A 22137-nucleotide genomic window follows, 5' to 3' on the forward strand; every position below is an offset into this window, starting at 1 on the left:
GGGCAAGAGGGAAATGGGGCGGTAGTTGAAAGGACAGGTAAGGTCTAGTGAAGGTTTTTTTTTAGGAGTGGTGTGACTACAGCATGCTTGAAGGTGTCAGGGACAGTTGCAGTGGAGAGAGGTTGAGGATATTTTTATTTTATTTTTGTTACATTTGTACCCCGCGCTTTCCCACTCATGGCAGGCTCAATGCGGCAGGCAATGGAGGGTTAAGTGACTTGCCCAGAGTCACAAGGAGCTGCCTATGCCGGGAATCGAACTCAGTTCCCCAGGACCAAAGTCCACCACCCTAACCACTAGGCCACTCCTCCACATGACCCTTGGATTTGGCAAGGCACAGGTGGGGGGGGGGGGTGACAGTAGGAGAGATGGTGTTAAGTAAGTTGGTGGGGATGGGTTCAGAAGAACAGGTGGTGCAGTTCAAGGAGGAAAGAAGGTGGGCGGTTTCCTCCTCGGTGACATCAGGAAAAGAGGAGGAGGCCTGGGTTGGTTGGTTGAGGGAGTGGGTTAAAGGGTGAGGAGGAGGCGGCTTAGTGGTGAATTTGAGGTTGATCTTCTGCACCTTGTCACGGTAGTCGTCAGCCATATTTAAGTCCCTCTAAATCCTGCTACAGCTATGTCCTTGATTCAGCAAGTGCTGTGCAGTTGCAGGGTCTCCTTCTCCGCTCCATGGCTTGTGAAGAGAGAGTTGCATGGGGATAGAAATCTAACTCATCCAAGCCAGAATCTAACCTGTCTCCACTGCAAGTAAGCTCCTCCATCCCGGCCCACCCAGCCCAGGCCCTGTTGCACCACAGTCACCTTGACCTCCCTCCCCCCCACCCCCCAAGAAAGCCAGATTCTATATGCAGTAAAAATATTGGTAAAAGTAACATATATCATTTTCTTCCGTACTCTGCTAAATACAACATTTTTAAAAACTACACATTTCCAAAAAAGCAAACATCCATGAGCAGCATGTCCCTCCCCTTTCCCATTCAAGAGCAGCATATCCCCCTCCCCTCCTTTCTCATAGGTTCTGTTTCCCCTTTTCCCTTCTCCCTCTTACCAATCTTTTTCCCTCTTTCCTGCACCTCCACTCCCTCCACCCTTTTTATAGCCCCCTTCCACCCACCCATCTACAGACGACTCCATCTATCTACCTCCCCTCCAGTTTGAGTTCCCACAGAAGTGTAGGTGAGCCGAGCTTTGCCTGACCTCCCCTGGGCCTCAGGGTGCTCTCCCTGAATGTACCTCAATACATCTTGGTGGTCTAGTGGCCTCTTCAGGGCAGGAAAAGAGAGAGGATTTTTTCCTGCCCTGAAGAGGCTACTAGATCACCAGGGTGTATTGAGGTACATTCAGGGAGAGCACCCTGAGGCCCAGGGGAGGTCAGGCAAAGCTCGGCTCACCTACACTTCTGTGGGAACCCCACAGGACCTGGTCCATCCCTGTGGACCTGGAGGGGATTCCTGTGGGATTTCCACTATCCCCGTTCCCATGCAGCTCTCTACTTATGACTGCTACATAGATAACATCTCCAGCCCGTAATGGAGCTTTTCACTTTTTATTGTCCAACATGTTGATGTATATTTTATAAATGCTTCTGAGTAAACATGAGCAAGTGGCATTCTATAGCCTTGGTTTTCTAATGAAGCAAAGCAATGCCATATGCTCTAGGAAAGCTAGAATACAGTATGGAAAATGATCACTTGTTTTGTTTAAACAGTGTGACTTACACAATAAACAATTACTGTAAGTCAATCTGCAGTCTAATTACATGACTCTGAAAAGACCACATATACTGGGATCTTAGATTCCTTTTGAACAATGAAAAAGGGCCCACAGATGTGCTGTAAAAGCATCTCTTGTAATAACTATATATACATCCATCATACAGATCTAGACAAAGGTTAATCACAGCTTTACATAATACAAATATCATTCGCAGCCTGGTTTCTTACCATGAAAATAGAGGTACTGTTAACAGCATTTCTCCAGGTGAACGATAAGGCCGTGTCCAGCTGAAACTGCTGTCCTGGGCATTACAAGAGCAATAATCAAAACCATTTCCACCACCAAAGTAGCATTTTACCCGCTGAATTAGGAAACCTGCCCACTTTCTTGGTGGGGTTAGGTCTGGGGAGGCGACAGAACATATAATTTTGGATGTTCAAAACTATGTTTGTTGTTTTGCCTGGAAAAAGCTCCATGCAGAAAAAGACTGGTAATCTCTGAGGGGAACATTTCCCACAGCTTAGATGATCAGGACCCAGAATGTTTGCACCAGCATAATAATGGTTTCATTATTGCTCTGTCTCCACTGCTGAAAAACTGGACATTTTTTTTAAGTATTGCATGCAGGTTTTCAGAGAACTTGTGGGAGTCTCTTCCTGCTTTGTCTAGAAGGAAAAGGAGACCAACCCCTATGGCACCAGTAACCATGGGTTAAAGGGAAAAGCACAACTGTGTAGAAGGCAGTTCCTCACGAAGTAAGCTGCAGATGTACAGTACACTGCCAGCAAGGAACAAGCCAGCACCATGGAGTGGCAACAGATGCAGTACACTCTTATTCACAACTGATAAACCAGATGTACATGTGCAATAGTCCCTCCCAACGAGAACCAAAAATTATAATTTCCTTCCTGAGACCGTGGCACACTTACATTTCAATCACTTCCTGAAGATGTTTCACTGTCTCCAATTTTCTTCCATGGCTTCTGCACAGCACCGTCCACCACAGCGCTACGGGGGGCTAAATTCACTCTGTTGCATTGCTAAACCAAAAAAATGTACCACCAAAGTCCTGCAGCTATATAGCGACATGATGTGTGTTCTTCTTTGGCTCATCCTCAAAATCCATTAGAGTTACAAAAGCCTCCCATAAACAGAAATTAACTCAGAGCATAAATTAACTTTTATTTAAAGTAAATAGCAATGTGTGTACTCAGGTCTGTGCAAATTACAAGTCCCATTCATTCCTCCACTGCTGTCTCTGAACAGCTATACGTTGAGCTGTTTAACAGCTGCACAAGTATGTCAAGCAATTGACTGTGCTCCTGCTGCAGGGCCTGGGGAACAGCGGCAAGCTCGTGCTGCAGGCAGGTCTCCACCATCCTGCAGATCACCTGGCGAAAATCAGTAAGCAAAGCCACCGTGCGTGAGTCGCTTTTCATCTTCAGGAGATAGCTGTCATTCAGATACAGAACTGCCTGGCAGCCCTCATCTGCGGAAAGAGAACAGAAGTGTTAATTAAAGCAGTGGTTTTAAACCCAGCTCACAGAGACCACCTGGCCAGTCAGGTTTTCAGGATATCCATAATGAATATGCATGAGAAATATGAACGCCAAGAAGGCAGTAGGCAGTGCATGCCACTGATTTAAAGGGCATGGGAAGCAGTAATACTCTAACACTAATGCCTGCTTCCAGCTACTCTCCAGGCACAACACCAAAGAAGCATTCACAGACAGCTGGGCACAAACAAGACATTTCCCCATCACTTTTCATATGTCCTGGAAGCAAGCTCTTCTTTTTATATTTGTGGCACACAGAAACCCAGATATCTTCACCTTACTTTCTACAAGGTGTATTCGATTCTCAGCTCACTAATGTGGGCAGTATATTCACAAAGATCTGGCTTTCAGTATGTCCTCAATAAATATCCATGAACATAAACATACCTGCATGCCTCTACACTAAGAAACTACTGCAAAATCCAACTAAGGGTGTGGAAATATAAAATCAATACAACCTCAAAATAGCATGTTCCACTTCACAAAAGGAGACAAATTTAAAAAAAATAGGAAGAAAAAGTCTCAAAAAGCTCCAAATCTAATGATTTATAGAGCTGTATGTGATCAATCAAGATCCACTCTTAATCATCAGCAAAAACCTTCCATTCATGTGCAGATATATCACCCATAAAGTGTTCAAATTAAATAGTGCAAATATTCAAAACTTTCAGTAAGCAATGCACATCTTTAAAGAACTTGTAGCGAGGTTGTAGTGAACCAGCTTCGTAAACAAGAGCAGGATCCCCCAGGACCAACGATGGCCAGTGCTTCTCAAAGCTGGAGTGCTGTCTGTAGATCCCCGGTATTGTGGACCCTGAAGCAGGTTTATTAAAAGCAGGAAGCTGGCAAAAGAATCGGTTGGACCCTAGATGACCAAGGAGTAAAAGGGGTGATCAGGGAAGGCAAAGCCGTAGCGGAGAGATTAAATGAATCCTTTGCTTCGGTCTTCACCGAGGATGATTTGGGTGGGATACCGGTGCTAAAAATGGTATTCGAAGCTGACGAGTCGGAGAAACTTAACTAATTCTCTGTAAACCTGGAGTATGTAATGGGGCAGTCCTACAAACTGAAGAGTCGCAAATCTCCTGGACTGGATGGTATTCATCCCAGAGTACTGATAGAACTGAAAAATGAGCTTGCGGAGCTATTGTCAGTAATATGCAATTTTTCCTTAAAATCAAGCGTGGTACCGGAAGATTGGAAGGTGGCCAATGTAACGCCGATTTTTTAAAAAGGTTCCAGAGGAGATCCAGGAAATTATAGACCGGTGAGTCTGATGTTGGTGCCGGGCAAAATGGTAGACACTATTATTAAGAACAAAATTACAGAGCATATTCAAAAGCATGGATTAATGAGACAAAGTCAACATGGATTTAGTGAAGGGAAATCTTGTCTCACCAATCTACTATATTTTTTTGAAGGGGTGAACAAACATGTGGCTAAAGGTGAGCCGGTTGATATTGTGTATCTGGATTTTCAGAAGGCGTTTGACAAAGTACCTCATGAAAGACTCCAGAGGAAATTGGAGAGTCATGGGATAGGAGGTAGTGTTCTATTGTGGATTAAAAACTGGTTAAAAGATAGAAATCAGAGAGTAGGGTTAAATGGTCAGTATTCTCAATGGAGAAGGGTAGTTAGTGGGGTTCCCCAGGGGTGTGTGCTAGGACCGCTGCTTTTTAACATATTTATAAATGACCTAGAGATGGAAGTAACTAGTGAGGTAATTAAATTTGCTGATGACACAAAGTTATTCAAAGTCGTAAAATCGCGGGAGGATTGTGAAAAATTACAAGAGGACCTTACGAGACTGGGAGTCTAAATGGCAGATGACATTTAATGTGAGCAAGTGCAAAGTGAAGCATTTGGGAAAGAGGAACCCGAATTATAGTTACGTCATGGCAAGGTTCCATGTTAGGAGTCACGGACCAAGAAAGGGATCTAGGTGTTGTCGTTGATGATACGTTGAAACCTTCTGCTCAGTGTGCTGCTGTGGCTAAGAAAGCAAATAGAATGTTAGGTATTATTAGGAAAGGAATGGAAAACAAAAATGAGGATGTTATAATGCCTTTGTATCGTTCCATGGTGCGACCGCACCTTGAATATTGTGTTAAATTCGGGTCGCCGCATCTCAAAAAAGATATAGTGGAATTAGAAAAGGTGCAGAGAAGGGCGAAGAAAATGATAAAGGGGATGGGACGACTTCCCTATGAGGAAAGGCTAAAGCGGCTAGGGCTCATCAGCTTGGAGAAAAGGCAGCTGAGGGCAGATATGATAGAGGTCTATAAAATAATGAGTGGAGTTGAACGGGTAGATGTGAAGCGTCTGTTTATGCTTTCCAAAAATACTAGGACTAGGGGGCATGCGATGAAGCTACAATGTAGTAAATTTAAAACGAATCAGGGAAAAAATTTTCTTCACTCAACGTGTAATTAACCGCCTTTACCACATTCTCTGGCAATGAATTCCAGAGTTTAGCTTAGCGGAGTTTAAAAAAGGTTTGGACGGCTTCCTAAAGGAAAAGTCCATAGACCATTATTAAATGGACTTGAGGAAAATCCACGATTTCTGGGATATTGTGGGGTACAAATGCAACAAATAAATAAATAAGCAGTATAAAATGTTTTGTGCTTTTTTGGGATCTTGTCAGGTATTTGTGACCTGGATTGGCCACTGTTGGAAACAGGATGCTGGGTTTGATGGACCTTTGGTCTGTCCCAGTATGGCAATACTTATGTACTTATGTAAATGTTTTACAATCATATTACATGAACAGAGGAATGCAATATGTCTAATTTGGAACGTTATACAGTAAACTATAGATTCCAAAGGCAGCTTACTTTCAAGAAAATTCATCTATATATATAAAAGGCACCACTGAAGCCTCCAGCCGGAAGTGTGAAGTGCCAGAGATATCCGGTTTCCCCATGAGTGAAGGAAAACAGCACAGCAGGAAATCCCATGAAACAGTGAAGGACTCAGAGGGGGGAGGGGAGAGAGATGCCCTCACTCTCTCTGTAACAAAAACACAGAACAGCAGGAAACAACACTGAAGGACTGGACTCGGAGGGGGGAGGGAGAGAGGGCAGAGGGCAGGGACACACACACTCCCACATGCACACTCTGAAGAAAACCTTGCTAGCCCCCGTTTCATTTGCATCAGAAACGGGGTTTTTTTTACTAGTGCTTTAATATTTAATACTTACTGTTCAAGATGACTCTACAGAGATGAATAAGGGTAGCCACAACTCTATACAGTAATCATTTTTACCCCAGCTGGCAGAATGGATCTGTTCTTAATGTTTCTGCTCTAGAAACAGCCTGCGATACTCACCTCGAACTTGGAATTTACTGTCGGTTAGCAGTAGTACCGCCAGAGGGTGCACGACAGAGGAATCGCGCACAAACACATTCCTGTTGGACTTCACTGCCAAGAAATAGGTCAACCAAGAGCTCCGGAGCTGGGTATCCCTAAACAGAAGATTAAGCACGACCATCAATATTTCATACTCCATCCCCAGCATTTCCACTCCTCAAACTAACGAGCAAAATCCAGCAGAAGCAGAGTCACAGCAGACAGGATTTTGGTAGTGAAATTTAAGTTACCTACCTGTAGCAGGTCAAGGAAATGCAGTCTGCTAGCCAATTGGAAACTGTGCGTTTGTGGACGACAGGCCCCAAGCTACTTGGGTCAACAGAAGCAAAAGCTGGGTAAACTTTTAATGGGCTTTAGTCCACTCCAGATAGAAAGCCAAGGCTCTCTTGTAGTCCAAAATGTGCAGTATGCTTTCACTTCAGTGGGCATGAGGTTTAGGAAAAAAAAGTTGGAAGGACTGTTGATTGGTTAAGATGGAACACCACCGCAACTTTAGGAAGGAACTTCAGGTGGGTGTGCAGAGCCACTATTTTAAAAACTTATATTCAAAGTGACTTAAACGGCTCCTGGCCATTTAAATTGCTTGCCTGGGACTAACCGGGTATATTCAGTGGCATGTAACCCGATAGTGCTGCTGAATATACTGTTAGTACTCAAGCCAAACCAAGCTATTTTGTGGGCAGCCCAGGGGTGGAGTCAGCACTTAACCAGATAAAAAGGACCACATAAAACACAGTCCTATCTTGAATCTGTCTGTCTTATTCGGTTAAGTGTTGAATTCTGCACTGTCAAAGCTTTCTCCCCTGAAACACTGGAAATGGACACCAGGTCAGCCAACCTCAACTTTTTTTTTTCTCCCAACCTCCGACAGCTATTCAGTCCCTCCAGCAGCCTGTACAAACCAATTTATCCAGCATACTGACTTTTTCTGTCCCAAGATCCACACAGGCCACTGCCATTATTGTAGCTCCCTCAGGCCCACAGCCCTGCTATCCTCTTGGGTAGTGCAAACTATTTTCCAACGTACTCCACTAACAGGACAGTGCCCCTTTGCGCCCTCCACCAAAACATACCCAAGTATTTCAGAACTGTGAGAAAGTGGAGTGGAGATGTAGCCTAATGGTTAGTGCAGCAGTCTGAGAACTGGGTTTGATTCCCACTGCAGCTCGTGACTCTGGGCAAGTCACTTAACCCTCTATTGCCCCAGCTACAAAAGACTGTGAGCCCACTAGAGGTAGAGAAAGTGTAAGCTGCTCTGGATGTATCACAGAAAGGTGGTGTATCAAATCCGCATTACATTTTTTTTTTAAATATAGATATGAGAATAAATTGAATATGTATTCACCTATGAATTTAACAGAGATGATTTAGACTAGATATTATAAATTAAGATAATATTAAGTTGCTAGATTTAGGTCCACAATTGTTCTGAGCAGAGTAGTTAAGGACATATTTTGTTTAACATTAGGAATATACTACTACTACTACTAATTATCATTTCTATAGCGCTACTAGATGTACGCAGAAGCTATACACTTGAACATGAAGAGACAGTCCCTGCTTGACAGAGCTTACAATCTTAATTAGGACAGACAAACAGGAAAAACAAGAGATAAGGGAATATTAAAGTGAGGATGATAAAATAAAGATTCTGAACAAGTGAATAAGGGTTAGGAGTTAAAAGCACCATCAAAAAGGTGGGCTTTTAGCTTAGATTTGAAGACGGCCAGAGATGGAGCTTGACGAACCGGCTCAGGAAGTCTATTCCAGGCATATGGTGCAGCAAGATAAAAGGAACGGAGTCTGGAGTTAGCAGTGGAGGAGAAGGGTGCAGATAAGAGAGATTTACCCAGTGAACAGAGTTCCCGGGGAGGAATGTAGGGAGAGAGAGAGAGGTACTGAGGAGCTGCAGAGTGAAGGCACTTATAGGTCAATAAGAGGAGTTTGAACTGTATGCGGAAATGGATAGGAAGCCAGTGAAGTGACTTGAGGAGAGGGCTAATATGAGCATAACAACACTGGTGGAATATTAGTCGTGCAGCAGAACTTTGAACAGATTGAAGAGGAGAGAGATGGCTAAGTGGGAGACCTGTGAGAAGCAAGTTGCAATAGTCTAAGGGAGAGGTGGTAAGAGTGTGGATGAGGGTTCTGGTAGTGTGCTTAGAAAGGAAAGGGTGAATTTTGCTGATATTATAGAGAAAGAAACAACAGGTTTTAGCAGTCTGCTGAATATGTGCAGAGGAGAGGGAGGAGTCGAAGATGACCCCAAGGTTACGAGCTGATGAGACAGGAAGGGTGAGTGTGTTATCCTCAGAAATAGAGAATGGGGGAAGAGGAGAGGTTGGTTTAGGGGGTAAGATAAGAAGCTCAGTCTTGGTCATGTTTAGTTTCAGATGGCGCTGAGACATCCAGGCAGGCTGATACTTTGGCCTGGATTCCTGCTGAGATTTCTGGTGTGGAGAGGTAGATCTGGGAATCATCAGCGTAAAGATGGGATGAGATCAGAGTACCAAGGGAAGAAGAATAGATGGAGAAAAGAAGAAGTCCTAGGACAGATCCCTGAGGTACACCAACTGACAGTGGGATAGAAGTAGAGGAGGATCCACTAGAGTATACACTAAAGGTACGCTGGGAGAGATAAGAAAACAACCAGGGAAGAACAGAGCCCTGAAATCCAAGTGAGGACAGCGTATCAAGGAGTAGGCTGTGATCAACAGTGTCAAAAACAGCACATAGATCAAGAAGGATGAGGATAGAATAGAGACCTTTGGATCTGGCCAGTAACAGATCACTGGAGACTTTAGCAAGTGCTGTTTCAGTTGAATAAAGGGGGCGAAAACCAGATTTTAGTGGATCAAGAATAGCTTGAGATGAAAGAAAGTCAAGGCAACGGCGGTCAACAGCACATTCAAGTATCTTGGATAGGAAAGGGAGGTGGGAGATGGGGCGGTAGTTGGAAGGACAGGTAGGGTCCAATGAAGGTTAAGGAGTGGTGTGACTACGGCACGTTTGAAGGCATCAGGAACAGTCGCAGTGGATAGTGAAAGATTGAGGATATGACAGACAAAAGGGATGACAGTAGGACAGATAGTGTTAAGTAGATGGGTGGGAATAGGATCAGAGGAACAGGTAGTTAGATTCGAGGAGGAAAGAAGATGTGTAGTTTCCTCTTCAATGATTTCAGAAAAGGAAGAAAAGGAGGCAGGGGTTGGATGGTTGAGAGAATGGACTAAGGGAAGGAGAGATGGAGGTGACCTGGTTGAGAATTCAAGTTTAATCTTGTGAACCTTATCATGAAAGTACTCAGCCAGAGTGTGGGGGGAAAGTGAAGGGGGGGGGGGGGGGGGGTTGGAGGTGAAGGCACTTTGAGGAGAGAGTTCAGTGTGGCAAAGAGACGTCGAGGGGTTGAGCCAAGAGAATTTGTCAACTGGATGTAATAGTCCTGTTTGGCAAGTAAAAGAGCAGACTGGAAGGAGGTCAGCAAGAATTTGAAATGTATGAAGTCAGCATGGGCACGGGATTTCACCCAAAGGCATTCGGCAGAGCGTGCACAGGAATGTAGGTAGTGGATTCTAGAGGTCAGAACAGGGAATGGGAGGAGCGAGAGTATCCAGAGCAGAGAAGAGAATAGTATTATAGGAAGAGACAGCCTCATTGACAGACTTGGATAACATAGTGGTAGAGAAGAGATTTGAAACACTGGAGGACAGAGTAGAAGGGTCAATAGCCTGAAGAATCCTAAATGTATTGGTTAAGATTGGACGGGACTGGGGAGGAGGGTGTTAAGTGTGAAAGTTATCAAATGATGGTCAGAGAGGGAAGAGTTGAGGCACAGAAACTGGAGAGTGAGCAGTTTGAGAAGAGGATAAGATCAAGACAGTGGCCATTCTGGTGTGTGGGGGCAGTGGAGCACAGTTGAAGATTGAAAGAGGATGTTAAAGCAAGAAACTGAGAAGCATAAGTGTCAGATGGATCATGAATGTTTAGCATGAATGTTAAAATCCCCAAGAATGAGGGAAGGAGATGAAGTTTCAAGAAAGAAGGAAAGCCAGGCATCAAAGTCAGTGAGAAAGGTAGAAAGGGACTTATCAGGGGATCGATAAATGACTGCTACTCGGAGAGGCAGAGGAGCAAATATCTCATGATCCATTTCTTACTCAGAAGTTGATGTGCTAACATTTTATTCTATACTTTATAGCTTTGTACCGTTGTAATGGTATAGACATATTTGTGATATTAATGTGTTAATTATCTGTCCATTATATGAAAGAGAATTCTCGGGGAGCCCATTGGCAACACTGTATACTGCCAAGTGGATGGACTTGGTTCATCTGTGCCCCTCCCCCCAACTAGCTGGGGATGGCCATACTACAAAGATAAGTGCTCATGGCCACTGAGAGAGCTGCTCAGCCTCATGGCCCGATTTGGCTCTAAACTGGCCACAAAATGGAAAGTGCACAGCTTCTGGCTCCTGGCCAAAGCCTTTCACTGTAACAACAGGGTTGAGTTGGAAGAGAGATGAAAATAAGGGGGGAAAATTCCTAGGCAGATGCAACTGAAGGCTTAACTAAAGCTTAGCACTGTAGGAAGTGACTGTTAGGCCAATAAAACAAACAAAAACCTTGAAGTGCCTACAAAGCACTCTCGTATGCCATGACAGGAGATTTTACTGTATGTACAGGACAAACCACATGCAATTTATAACGGTTGTATGGTGACACAGAATGTGCTCAAACCATAACACATCAGGTTCTCAAGGTTCACGCTGTCCAGTTACAATACATTTATATTACAGTTTTTATTTAACACATGGTTCCCTGCCTTTTGGTTTCATTGTGGGGGTGCACACTGCCATGCCTCTACTTGGCTGTCTCACCCCTTCAACTTAAAGCAGATCTTAATACTTGTCTTTCTGAATTCTGACAGAGCCCATGTTGATGCCATCGAATGTGTAGATAATATCATCCTGCTTGTCAAGAGAGAACAGTAAACAGAACAAATTACCCTAATTTTAGTCCTGGGGCTGTATCTTTCTCCCTTCTAAACTATTCTTCTTTCATGGGTATGCTAGAAGCAATCTCCTCTCCTGGCTACCCTCAGTGTGTAATGAGGACCACATGGCTGCTTCACCTCATTTGTTCAGTACTTGCCTGTTGATAGTTGACTTATGAAGAAGAACAGGTCCACTCTTGGTCCTATAATTCAGGCTGCTGGGCTTCAACTTTCCTTGCTTGGTCACTTTGCCTTGCTTCACCTGGAAAGGGAAAGTAGCTGATGTTCTATCACACAGAAGAGAATTTTCCAGAACGAAGATCCCAAGTAATTCAGGTAATGCTGATGCTCTTGAAAGCATAGTGTCATTTTATCAAGAAAAATGTGTCATTCATCCCATCATATTGCGTAAGTACATAAGTAATGCCACACTGGGAAATAATATACTTTTTACTTTATAAAAATGGTACCAGATATTCTCTCATCAGTAAAATATAGGCCAAGTCATGACAACATTTCTTTGGATCTAGGAGTTATTTCAAAACGTCCAAGTGACTGATCATCTCACATCCTCATCTCCCCCAACTGGAAAAATGACATGACACTGTGTTGCTATTGCTTTAGTGCTTAATTTATTGACTGTTTTCCCCTTCTGTCTATATGAAAGAAGAAATGCTAAATAAATCAGTCATCCCCAGTTCCTAGTCAAGTTTGGCAGCTGTGTGCTAGATATGTTGCCTATATCCACAATAATAATAAACAGAGTGGAGTAGCCTAGTGGTTAGAGCAGCAGGCTAGAAACCAGAGAAACCAGCGTCTGAATTGTACCAACACTCTTTGTGGCCTCACCCTCCAGAACCTCAGCTACAAACAGACTGTAAGCTCTCTGGGGAAAGGGGACTACTGTACATGAATGTAACTCACCTTGAACTGCCACTGGAAAGGAATACTAAAATAAATAAGTGTATATACACAGCACTAGTGGCCACACAGTGTGCAATAGTACAGAAATGTCTACAACATCCTTTCTATGAGAGCTTCATCATTTATGTTGAACATGTGGACAGGGCCTGAAAAATATACCAGAGATGTACCAAGTTATAAGGGAAGTGGAAAATCACTTTTTAGGTTTTCCCCTCCCTCTTTCTTTACCTAGCCTTCTCTCCTCAAAAAGCTCATTTTGCTCCCTTTTCACCTTTTAAGGATTCTATATCCATCCCTCTGTTCGATATACCTCTCTCCACTGACCTGGCAGTCTAAATGTCAGCAGTGCAACAGTGATTTCATTTGAATTTATTAGATTTGATTACGTGCCCTTTCAAATCCATGCTCAAGGCAAGTTGCATTCAGATACAACATATATTTTCCTGCCCAAGACAACTTGAAACCTGAGTTTTGTACATGAAGTGACTTGCTTAAGGTCACATGGAGTGCCAGTGAGAGAAGTAGGATTTGAACTCCAGCTTCCCTGGTTCTCAGCTCACCACCCTAACTGCTAGGCTAGAGGACTGTTGAGTGTACACTGCTAGTTTCATCTTGCTTTCTAGCAGGAAGCCCATGAGGGCAGAGCAGCCACAGGGCCTCAGAATTGTGTAAGCTCACTATTGTCCTCGCACTACTGACTGTAGGAAAAGTGAAGTAAGCATCAAGTTGGGCCACTCTTAGTTCTCATCCCTAAAACTTTCTTGGCAGGGAGAAACATACGGATGAATCTGTCAGGCTCTGGGAATGGAGTTTATATGACTTCCTCCAGGGCGTGATCTAGCAGCCTCCAATAAAAGAACTCTGTGCTCTAATAATTGTGTCCTGTGTGGAAGATGCCACTGCTTCTGTTCTTACCCGGATGAGATTGGGGTACAAGCCTGCAAGCAGTACTCCTTTCACCAACTCCTCTTCCTCACTATACTGGTTGCACTGAGTGTAGGCGTTGGTGCATTCCGAGGGATCAGACACCAGGAAGGCTTCAAATAAATTTGATGAAAACTGTGCAATGAGACCTGTTTGCAGAGAACAAAGATCAAGAGACTGTTATAAGGCTCTATCTGTGTTAAGCATCCATATGGAGTCCAGGGGTGAGGAAAGATAGAACATGTAGAAATACAGTACAAACAGGGTCATCATGAAATAGGGAGTCCCATGAATAACAGCAACTACTGCAGACCCCACTCTCCCCTGAGGGCCTTGTCAGAAGAGACCTAAACGAGACAACATGCCATACTTTAAATGAGAAACAACAGTTTCAGATGGGGACATCCTTCCCCCAATCCCTTCTAATTTTCAGACATCTCTTCTGTAGAGGAGCTAGAAATACAAATCCACAAGTAAGGAGTTCCTGCATGGGCTCTACTGCACCCTCCCTAGGATGAGCTGCAAACAAAACTGGGTCATTACACTATAAAGCAAAAACAAAGCAAAGTCTGTGTCAGCAGCACCAAAGAAAGAGGAATAAGTCAAGGAATGGATGTAACTGACCTTCAACTCCTCGAGCACCTGGTGTCAAGAATAACCAATATGCAGCCAAATAAAAAACACAACCTATTTCTACGCTCATGTTAGTTTTTTGTTTCTTTTATGCTCATTATTGGTTAATGCATCATAGGTTATGTTTTATTGATTTTGGACCATGTTTTACATTTAGATTTCATTTGTACTTACTTTTTATTATTTGCTCATTTTATATATGTAATTGTCATTTTTGTAACACTATTGTTATTTTGTCATTTTTATATCTTCAGTTTTTTTTAATATATTTTGACTGTCAATGTAATATGATTGTTTTTATACATGACTTTTATACATGTTTTTAGTGACTCCTGAAGAAGGCCTCTTGTGGGCAGAAACACGGCTCGTGTAGAGTCCTGGATGCTTAATAAAGTACAAGCTTTTAGATCACCTATTGTCCCCTCTTCTTTTCATCCCCTTGTTGTAATTGTTGTGTCTGCACGGCTACAAGGGTTCCTGTTCTTTTGTTGTGCCGAAAGAAAAAACAAACCCACTTGGATGGAACATGCGAGTAACCAATCCCATGCAGCTAAGCTATGCAATAAGAGTCATTCTTAGCAGGATTCTGTGGAGAGCAGCTACGATACAGCGGGATTGGAATACAAGCTAGAGTGAGAATAGTCAATGTTTAGTCATGAATAAATCACTAGATGTATCACCCTTCATACAAAAACAACAGAGTGGTTTACAAAGAAAGAAAAATACAAAGCATAAAAGAAACTGCACAGTCCAAAGGGCAGCAAAACAGCTGACAAAAAAGAAAATTAGATAAAATGAAGATACATACCTGTAGCAGGTATTCTCCGAGGACAGCAGGCTGAATATTCTGACAGATGAGTCGTCACCCGTGACGGCCCAGGAGACCGGAACATTTTAGAAAAAAACTAGAAGTCTTTATAACGCTCCATCGTGCAGGCCCAGCACACCACGCATGCGTGAACGGCCAGTGACACGAGCATGTCCCCTTCAGTTAAATGAAAAGCAAAAAAGAGAAACGGAACAACTCCAAAGGGGAGGAGGGAGGGTTGTGAGAATATTCAGCCTGCTGTCCTCGGAGAATACCTGCTACAGGTATGTATCTTCATTTTCTCCAAGGACAAGCAGGCTGAATATTCTGACAGATGGGGTATCCCTAGCCCCCAGGCTCACTCAAAACAATGAACATTGGTCAACTGGGCCTCACAACAGCGAAGACATAACATAGACTGAACTGAAAAGAAATACAACTAAGTGAGAGTGCAGCCTGGAACAGAACAGAAATGGGACTAGGAAGGTGGAGTTGGATTCTAAACCCCAACAGATTCTACAGCACCGATTGCCCAAACTGACTGTCGCGTCGGGTATCCTGCTGAAGGCAGTAGTGAGATGTGAATATGTGGACAGACGACCATGTTGCAGCTTTGCAAATTTCTTCAATAGAGGCTGACTTCAAGTGAGCCACTGACGCAGCCATGACTCCAATATTGTGAGCCGTGACATGGCCCTCTAGAGTAGGTCCACCATGGGCATAAGTGAAGGAAATGCAATCTGCTAGCCAATTGGAGATGATGCGTTTTCCGATGGCGACTCCCTTCCTGTTGGGATTGAAAGAAACAAACATTGTCTGTAGGGCTTAGTCCGCTCCACGTAAAAGGCCAATGCTCTCTTACAGTCCAAGGTGTGCAACTTGTCCTCACCAGGGCGGGTATGTGGACGGGGAAAAAATGTTGGCAAGACAATTGACTGGTTCAGATGGAACTCCAACACCACCTTCGGCAAGAAATTAGGGTGAGTGCGGAGGACTACTCGGTTATGGTGAAATTTGATATAAGGTGCAAGCACTACCAGGGCTTGGAGCTCAGTGACTCTACGAGCTGAAGTAACAGCCACCAAGAAAATGACCTTCCAGGTCAAGTACTTCAGATGGCAGGAATTCAGTGGCTCAAAAGGAGCTTTCATCAGCTGGGTGAGAACGACATTGAGATCCCATGACACTGGTGGAGGTTTGACAGGGGGTTTTGACAAAAGCAAACCTCTCATGAAGCAAACAACTAAAGGCTGTCCAGAGATAGGCTGACCTTCTACACGTTGATGGTAAGCACTGATTTGACTAAGTTGAACCCTTATGGAGTTGGTCTTAAGACCAGACTCTGGTAAGTGTAGAAGATATTCAAGCAGGGTCTGTGTAGGACAAGAAAAAGGATCTAGGGCCTTGCTGTCACACCAGACAGCAAACCTCCTCTATTTGAAAGAATAACACCTTTTCGTGAAATCTTTTCTGGAAGCAAGACTCGGGAGACACCCTGTGAAAGACCCAAGGAGGCAACTTCTAAGCTTTCAACATTCAGGCCGTGAGAGCCAGAGATTGGAGGTTGGGATGTAGAAGCGACCCCTTGTTCCGTGTGATGAGGGTTGAAAAACACTCCAACCTTCACGGTTCTTCGGAGGACAACTCCAGAAGAAGAGGGAACCAGATCTGACGGGGCCAAAAAGGTGCTATCCGAATCATGGTTCCACGGTCTTGCTTTTCAGCAAAGTCTTCCCTATTAGAGGTATAGGAGGATACGTATACAGAAGGCCCGTCCCCCAATGCTGGAGAAAGGCATCTGACACTAGCCTGTCGTGGGTCTGAGGTCTGGAACAGAACTGAGGGACCTTGTGATTGATTTGAGTGGCAAAAAGGTCCACCGAGGGAGTGCCCCATGCTCAGATCTTGTGGACAACACCCATATTTAGTGACCACTCGTGAGGTTTCATGATCCTGCTCAACCTGTCGGCCAAACTGTTTTTGACACCTGCCAGATATGTGGATTGGAGAAACATGCCGTGATGGTGCCCCCAAAGCCACATCCGGACAGCTTCCTAACACAGAGGGCGAGATCCGGTGCCCTCCTGCTTGTTGGTGTAATACATAGCACCTGATTGTCTGTCTGAATTAGGATGATTTGGTTGGACAGCCGATCTCTGAAAGCCTTGAGAGCGTTCCAGATCGCTCGTAATTCCAGGAGGTTGATCTGAAGATCTTTTTCCTGAGAGGACCAAGCTCCCAGAGTGTGAAGCCCATCTCGTGAGCTCCCCGCCCCAGGAGGGATGCATCAATCGTCAGCACTTTTTGTGGCTGAGGAATTTGGAATGGACATCCCAAGGTCAGATTGGATCGAATGGTCCACCACTGAAGGGATCTGCAAAACACGGTGGAGAGAAGGATTACCTCCTCTAGACCCCCTGTGGCCTGGCACCACTGGGAAGCTAGGGTCCAATGAGCTGATCTCATATGTAGGCGTGCCATGGGAGTTACATGAACCGTGGAAGCCATGTGCCCTAAAAGTCTCAACATCTGCCGAGCTGTGATTTGTTGAGAAGTTCGAGCCAAAGACACCAGGGCCAGGAGACTGTCTGCCCTTGCTTGGGGAAGATAAGCTTGAGATGTCAGTGTGTCCAACTGAGCTCCAATGAACTCCAATTTCTGCACCGGGACAAGATGGGACTTGGGATAGCTGAGTCCCTGCCTCCGAGGTGCTCTTCACCAGTCAATTGTTGAGATAAGGGAACACATGCACTCCCAGTCAGTGTAACGATGCTGCAACAACTGCCAAACACTTTGTGAAGACTCTGGGCGCAGATGCGAGGCCAAAGGGCAGTACACAGTACTGAAAGTGCCGAGTTCCCAACCGAAAACGAAGATACTTCCTGTGAGTTGGCAGTATCGCTATGTGAGTATAGGCATCTTTAAGTCCAGAGAGCATAGCCAATCGTTTTCCTGAATCATTGGAAGAAGGGTGCCCAGGAAAACCATCCTGAACTTCTCTTGGAGAAGGGTCCAAGAAAGCACAAAGGCAGACGGTCTGCAAGCTCCAAGATGGAAAAAGTACAGAGCAGATCGTAAAGAACGTAATTTATTAAACAATAAAAAATATAAAAAAATAATAATAATATAAATACATATGAAAAGTAAGCCCGACACAGGCCGTGTTTCGCCCAGCAAGGGCTGCTTCAGGGGCTACAAGAAATCATAACATAGATATAATTATTATAATTACTCTTCTAAAATCATAATACGGTCACATGTATATTAAAAAAAATTAAATATATATATATTCCATAAATACACATGGAAAGAAACATATATCAAGATTCACTATAGATATGTATATGTCCATAACACCAAAACCCACAAACAAAACATCTAAATATATATGTGTATATAGTCAGACAAGTATAATAAAACTTAAATATACATGTATATACTAAAAAAATCATATTAAAAAATCATCATCACATCCATATGAACTACACATATATATATATATTTTATAAAAAAACATATATAATAAAACAAACTACATATATATATATATATATTTATTCTTAAAAAGTAGCATGAGAGACTTACAAGAAAATAACATGGAAGACTTATATAGTATAGTATACACCCACCTACACAAAAATCCTTTCAAGTTGGAAAATTAATAAGCAATTTGCAATAATGCACTGTAAAGAAAAAAAGGGGGAAAAAGAAAATTATTAAACAAAGAGTAAATCAAAAATCAAAAATCAAAAATCAGAAATACAAATAAACTGGTGAAGAGCATATCCTAAAACGGGAACTCACATATGCTAGCAATCCCAGTATGAAAAAACAGCTCTTCGAGAGGGCCAAATCAACATAACCTAAAAAAATAAAAAAAAATATATATATGATAATATAAATATTAATTCATATACAGATCAATAATATTATCAACATCATTCTTGTAAGGGGCTCAAATGTGATTTCAAAAGATGCTTACTGGCGCACGATTAAAAATCATATATCTAGTTGCAAAAAGAGTAAAAAGATCATCATTTTATACTGCACAACTCCGATATACGGGTATTACTGCTGCTAATAGTATCGCTAAACAATCGCCATCGGGAAAATTATATCAGCTAAACTTCTTTCATACCATCTATCTAGTTTCTCCGTCGGAAAAATATATATATATATATATATAGATAGGCTAGGCTTCTATCGAGCGTCTCTGAGGAAGGTAAAAATACGCAAAACAATATATATATATATCTCTCAAACATCCGGGGTGAGTTACATATCTTATATCAATGGTGATGCAACAAACCGGCAAACGTCGAAAAAACTCTAATAAGAAATACTTACATCTAATCTATCTGGCGTCTCTTGCCTCTGAAGAAAGCCGAAACACGCGCGAACAAAATACAGGAAGTTAAATACTATCGAGCGTCTCTGAGGAAGGTTAAAATACGCAAAACAATATATATATCTCTCTCAAACATCCGGGGTGAGTTACATATCTTATATCAATAGTGATGCAACAAATCCGGCAAACGTCGAAAAAACTCTAATAGGAAATACTTACATCCAATCTATCTGGCGTCTCTTGCCTCTGAAGAAAGCCGAAACACGCTCGAACAAAATACAGGAAGTTAAATACTATCGAGCGTCTCTGAGGAAGGTTAAAATACGCAAAACAATATATATATCTCTCAAACATCCGGGGTGAGTTACATATCTTATATCAATGGTGATGCAACAAACCGGCAAACGTCGAAAAAACTCTAATAAGAAATACTTACATCCAATCTATCTGGCGTCTCTTGCCTCTGAAGAAAGCCGAAAAACGCGCGAAAAAAATACAGGAAGTTAAATACAGGATCTCCGGGTTAAAGTTCATGGTGTGGTACCACAACCAACGGGGGAAACAACGTGAAAAGGAATGTCATAACTAAACCGAGGGGGTCCAGAGGACAAAAGTATGCACAGCGATACTTAGTTAAAAAGAAAGTATGCTCTGCGATACTTAGTTAAAAAGAACAATAGTATATATCGTATATCTTACGTGACATCCAAATATACAGACTGAAGTATAAATAACAGCGCAAAACGTTAAAAGATAATACCATATAATGCAACAATAAAAATAAAAATAAAAAGTCAGAGGATATCTCAGTAGTACTTAAAAATGATGATAAAAGAATTTCTGTGTGGTGGATGTTAAACATATCTATATCAGGTCAAAGATATCTAATGGCATAAACGTCTAATATGTAAAAGTCATAAGAAAACCGAAAGGTCTGTCTCAGAATTCAGACCATAGGGATGAAGAGTATTTAAATCATATATGAATTCTTGTTCCTTGCGTAGCAAGTGAATATCAACTGGTCCCCCTCTTAATCTATTCTTATGGACATAGATCACACAAAACTTATATTCTTCAAATCCATGGCCTAAATCAATAGAATGCTGTACCAATGGTTTATCTAAAGATTTCCTTTTTAATGCACTTTTGTGTTCTATGATCCTAGTCTTTAGTTTCCTTTTTGTTTTCCCTATGTAAACAAGGTTACATGGGCATATGGCTGTATATATGACTCCACTTGTTTGACAATTTGTAAACTCATAAAGTTTGATCTCTTTATTAGCTGATTGTATAAATAGATTCCTAGTTTTGACATTTACATTGCACACTGAGCATTTGCCACATGGATAATGGCCACTAGGGCGACTGTTTAGTGGTGCATCAATTTCAGGTAATGTGGATGGTACTAAGAGATCTCTAAGATTCTTCTCTCTTTTGTAAGCCACAATCAGTTTCTTTTGTTCAAATACCTCTAAATTAGCAAGCAAATGCCAATGCTTTTTGATAATATTAACAATAGGTTTAGACATATTTGTGTATGGTAGTGTACAGACAATCTTCTCATTACTAATTCTGTGAGCAGGCTTCAATAGTGTTTCTCTTGAAATGCCAGAGGTTTTTTCTAAACCTTCTCGTATGCATTTTGATGGATATCCTTTCTCTATGAAGCGTTTGGATATATCTTTCGATCTTAGTGTATATGTGCTAGAGTCTGAACATAGCCGCTTTAACCTAAGAAATTGACTATAAGGTAAATTTGTTTTAAGACTTTTGCTATGGCAACTCTCATAATTTAAATATTTGTTGACATCTGTTGGTTTTCGATAGATATCTGTTATAAATCTATTTTGAAGAATACTAATATTTATATCCAAGAAAGGAATACTTTTGTTACTGTAATTCATTTGAAATTTTAAATTAACATCCATAGTATTTAAACAATTGTAGAAATCTTTCAACTCACTCTCTGTACCTTTCCAAATCAAAAAAATGTCGTCTATGTATCTTTTCCACAGACATATTTTATCTATATGTTGATTTTTTGATATGAATTTCTCCTCAAAGCGTGCTACATATAAATTAGCAATGGATGGTGCAAATGTAGAGCCCATAGCTATGCCTTTAATCTGTTGATAAAACTTACCATTAAACAAAAAGAAATTCTTAGTTAGTGCTAGAGTGGCCAGCTCAGTCACATATTGTACTGGAATCCTAGGATGTTTGTCACATTTAATCAATTCTTCTTGTATGATATCTATAGATTCATCTTGTGGGATATTGGTGTATAAACTTTCTACATCTAAAGTAGCTAGAATCATGTCTTTGCTTGGAGTAATTTTATCTAGTGTATTAATCATATCTACCGAATCTCGTGTATATGATGGAATTTTATAAACCAGAGGACGCAAAAATTTATCTATAAAGATGGATAATGGTTCTAATAATGAGCCACAGGCAGAAACTATAGGTCTGCCTGGGGGTTTGGACAAGGATTTATGTATCTTGGGTAGAATATATATGGTTGGTATAGTTGGTTCTTTAACAACCAAAAAATTAGCCTCCTTTTGTGTTAAATATTGTGCTTTTATACCTATTTCTACCAAAATGGAAATTTCATTCTGAATATCCTTTGTCGGATCTTTTTTCAAAATTTTATAGAAAGTTGGATCACTCAATTGTCTTTGAATTTCATGAATGTAGTCGTCCCTGTTCATTACGACTATGGCTCCCCCTTTGTCCGCAGGTTTTATAATAATATTTCTATCTTTTTGTAGAGTTTTAACTGCCACTTTCTCTTCTTTAGTCAAATTGTAAAAGGCCCTTTGCTTTCCTTGTTTCTCTAATGCTGTTATTTCATTAAGCA

General features: G+C 42.0%; 1 protein-coding gene across 2 annotated transcripts in view; it reads right to left on the reverse strand.

The window, feature by feature from the left end:
* Positions 1 to 1559: 1559 nt before the first annotated feature.
* DHX30 (DExH-box helicase 30) overlaps positions 1560 to 22137 on the reverse strand; it is a 176616-nt gene continuing 156038 nt past the window's right edge. For both annotated transcript variants that reach the window (XM_030196609.1, XM_030196598.1), the window contains 4 exons: positions 13477 to 13634; positions 11796 to 11899; positions 6604 to 6740; positions 1560 to 3205 (listed from right to left, as the gene is read on the reverse strand). In XM_030196609.1, coding sequence (XP_030052469.1) covers positions 2955 to 3205; positions 6604 to 6740; positions 11796 to 11899; positions 13477 to 13634 — 650 coding nt within the window. In that variant the 3' untranslated portion in view covers positions 1560 to 2954. The remainder of the gene's footprint in view (positions 3206 to 6603; positions 6741 to 11795; positions 11900 to 13476; positions 13635 to 22137) is intronic.

This window comes from Microcaecilia unicolor, chromosome 1 (genome assembly GCF_901765095.1).
Source record: "Microcaecilia unicolor chromosome 1, aMicUni1.1, whole genome shotgun sequence".
NCBI classification, from domain to species: Eukaryota; Metazoa; Chordata; class Amphibia; order Gymnophiona; family Siphonopidae; genus Microcaecilia; species Microcaecilia unicolor.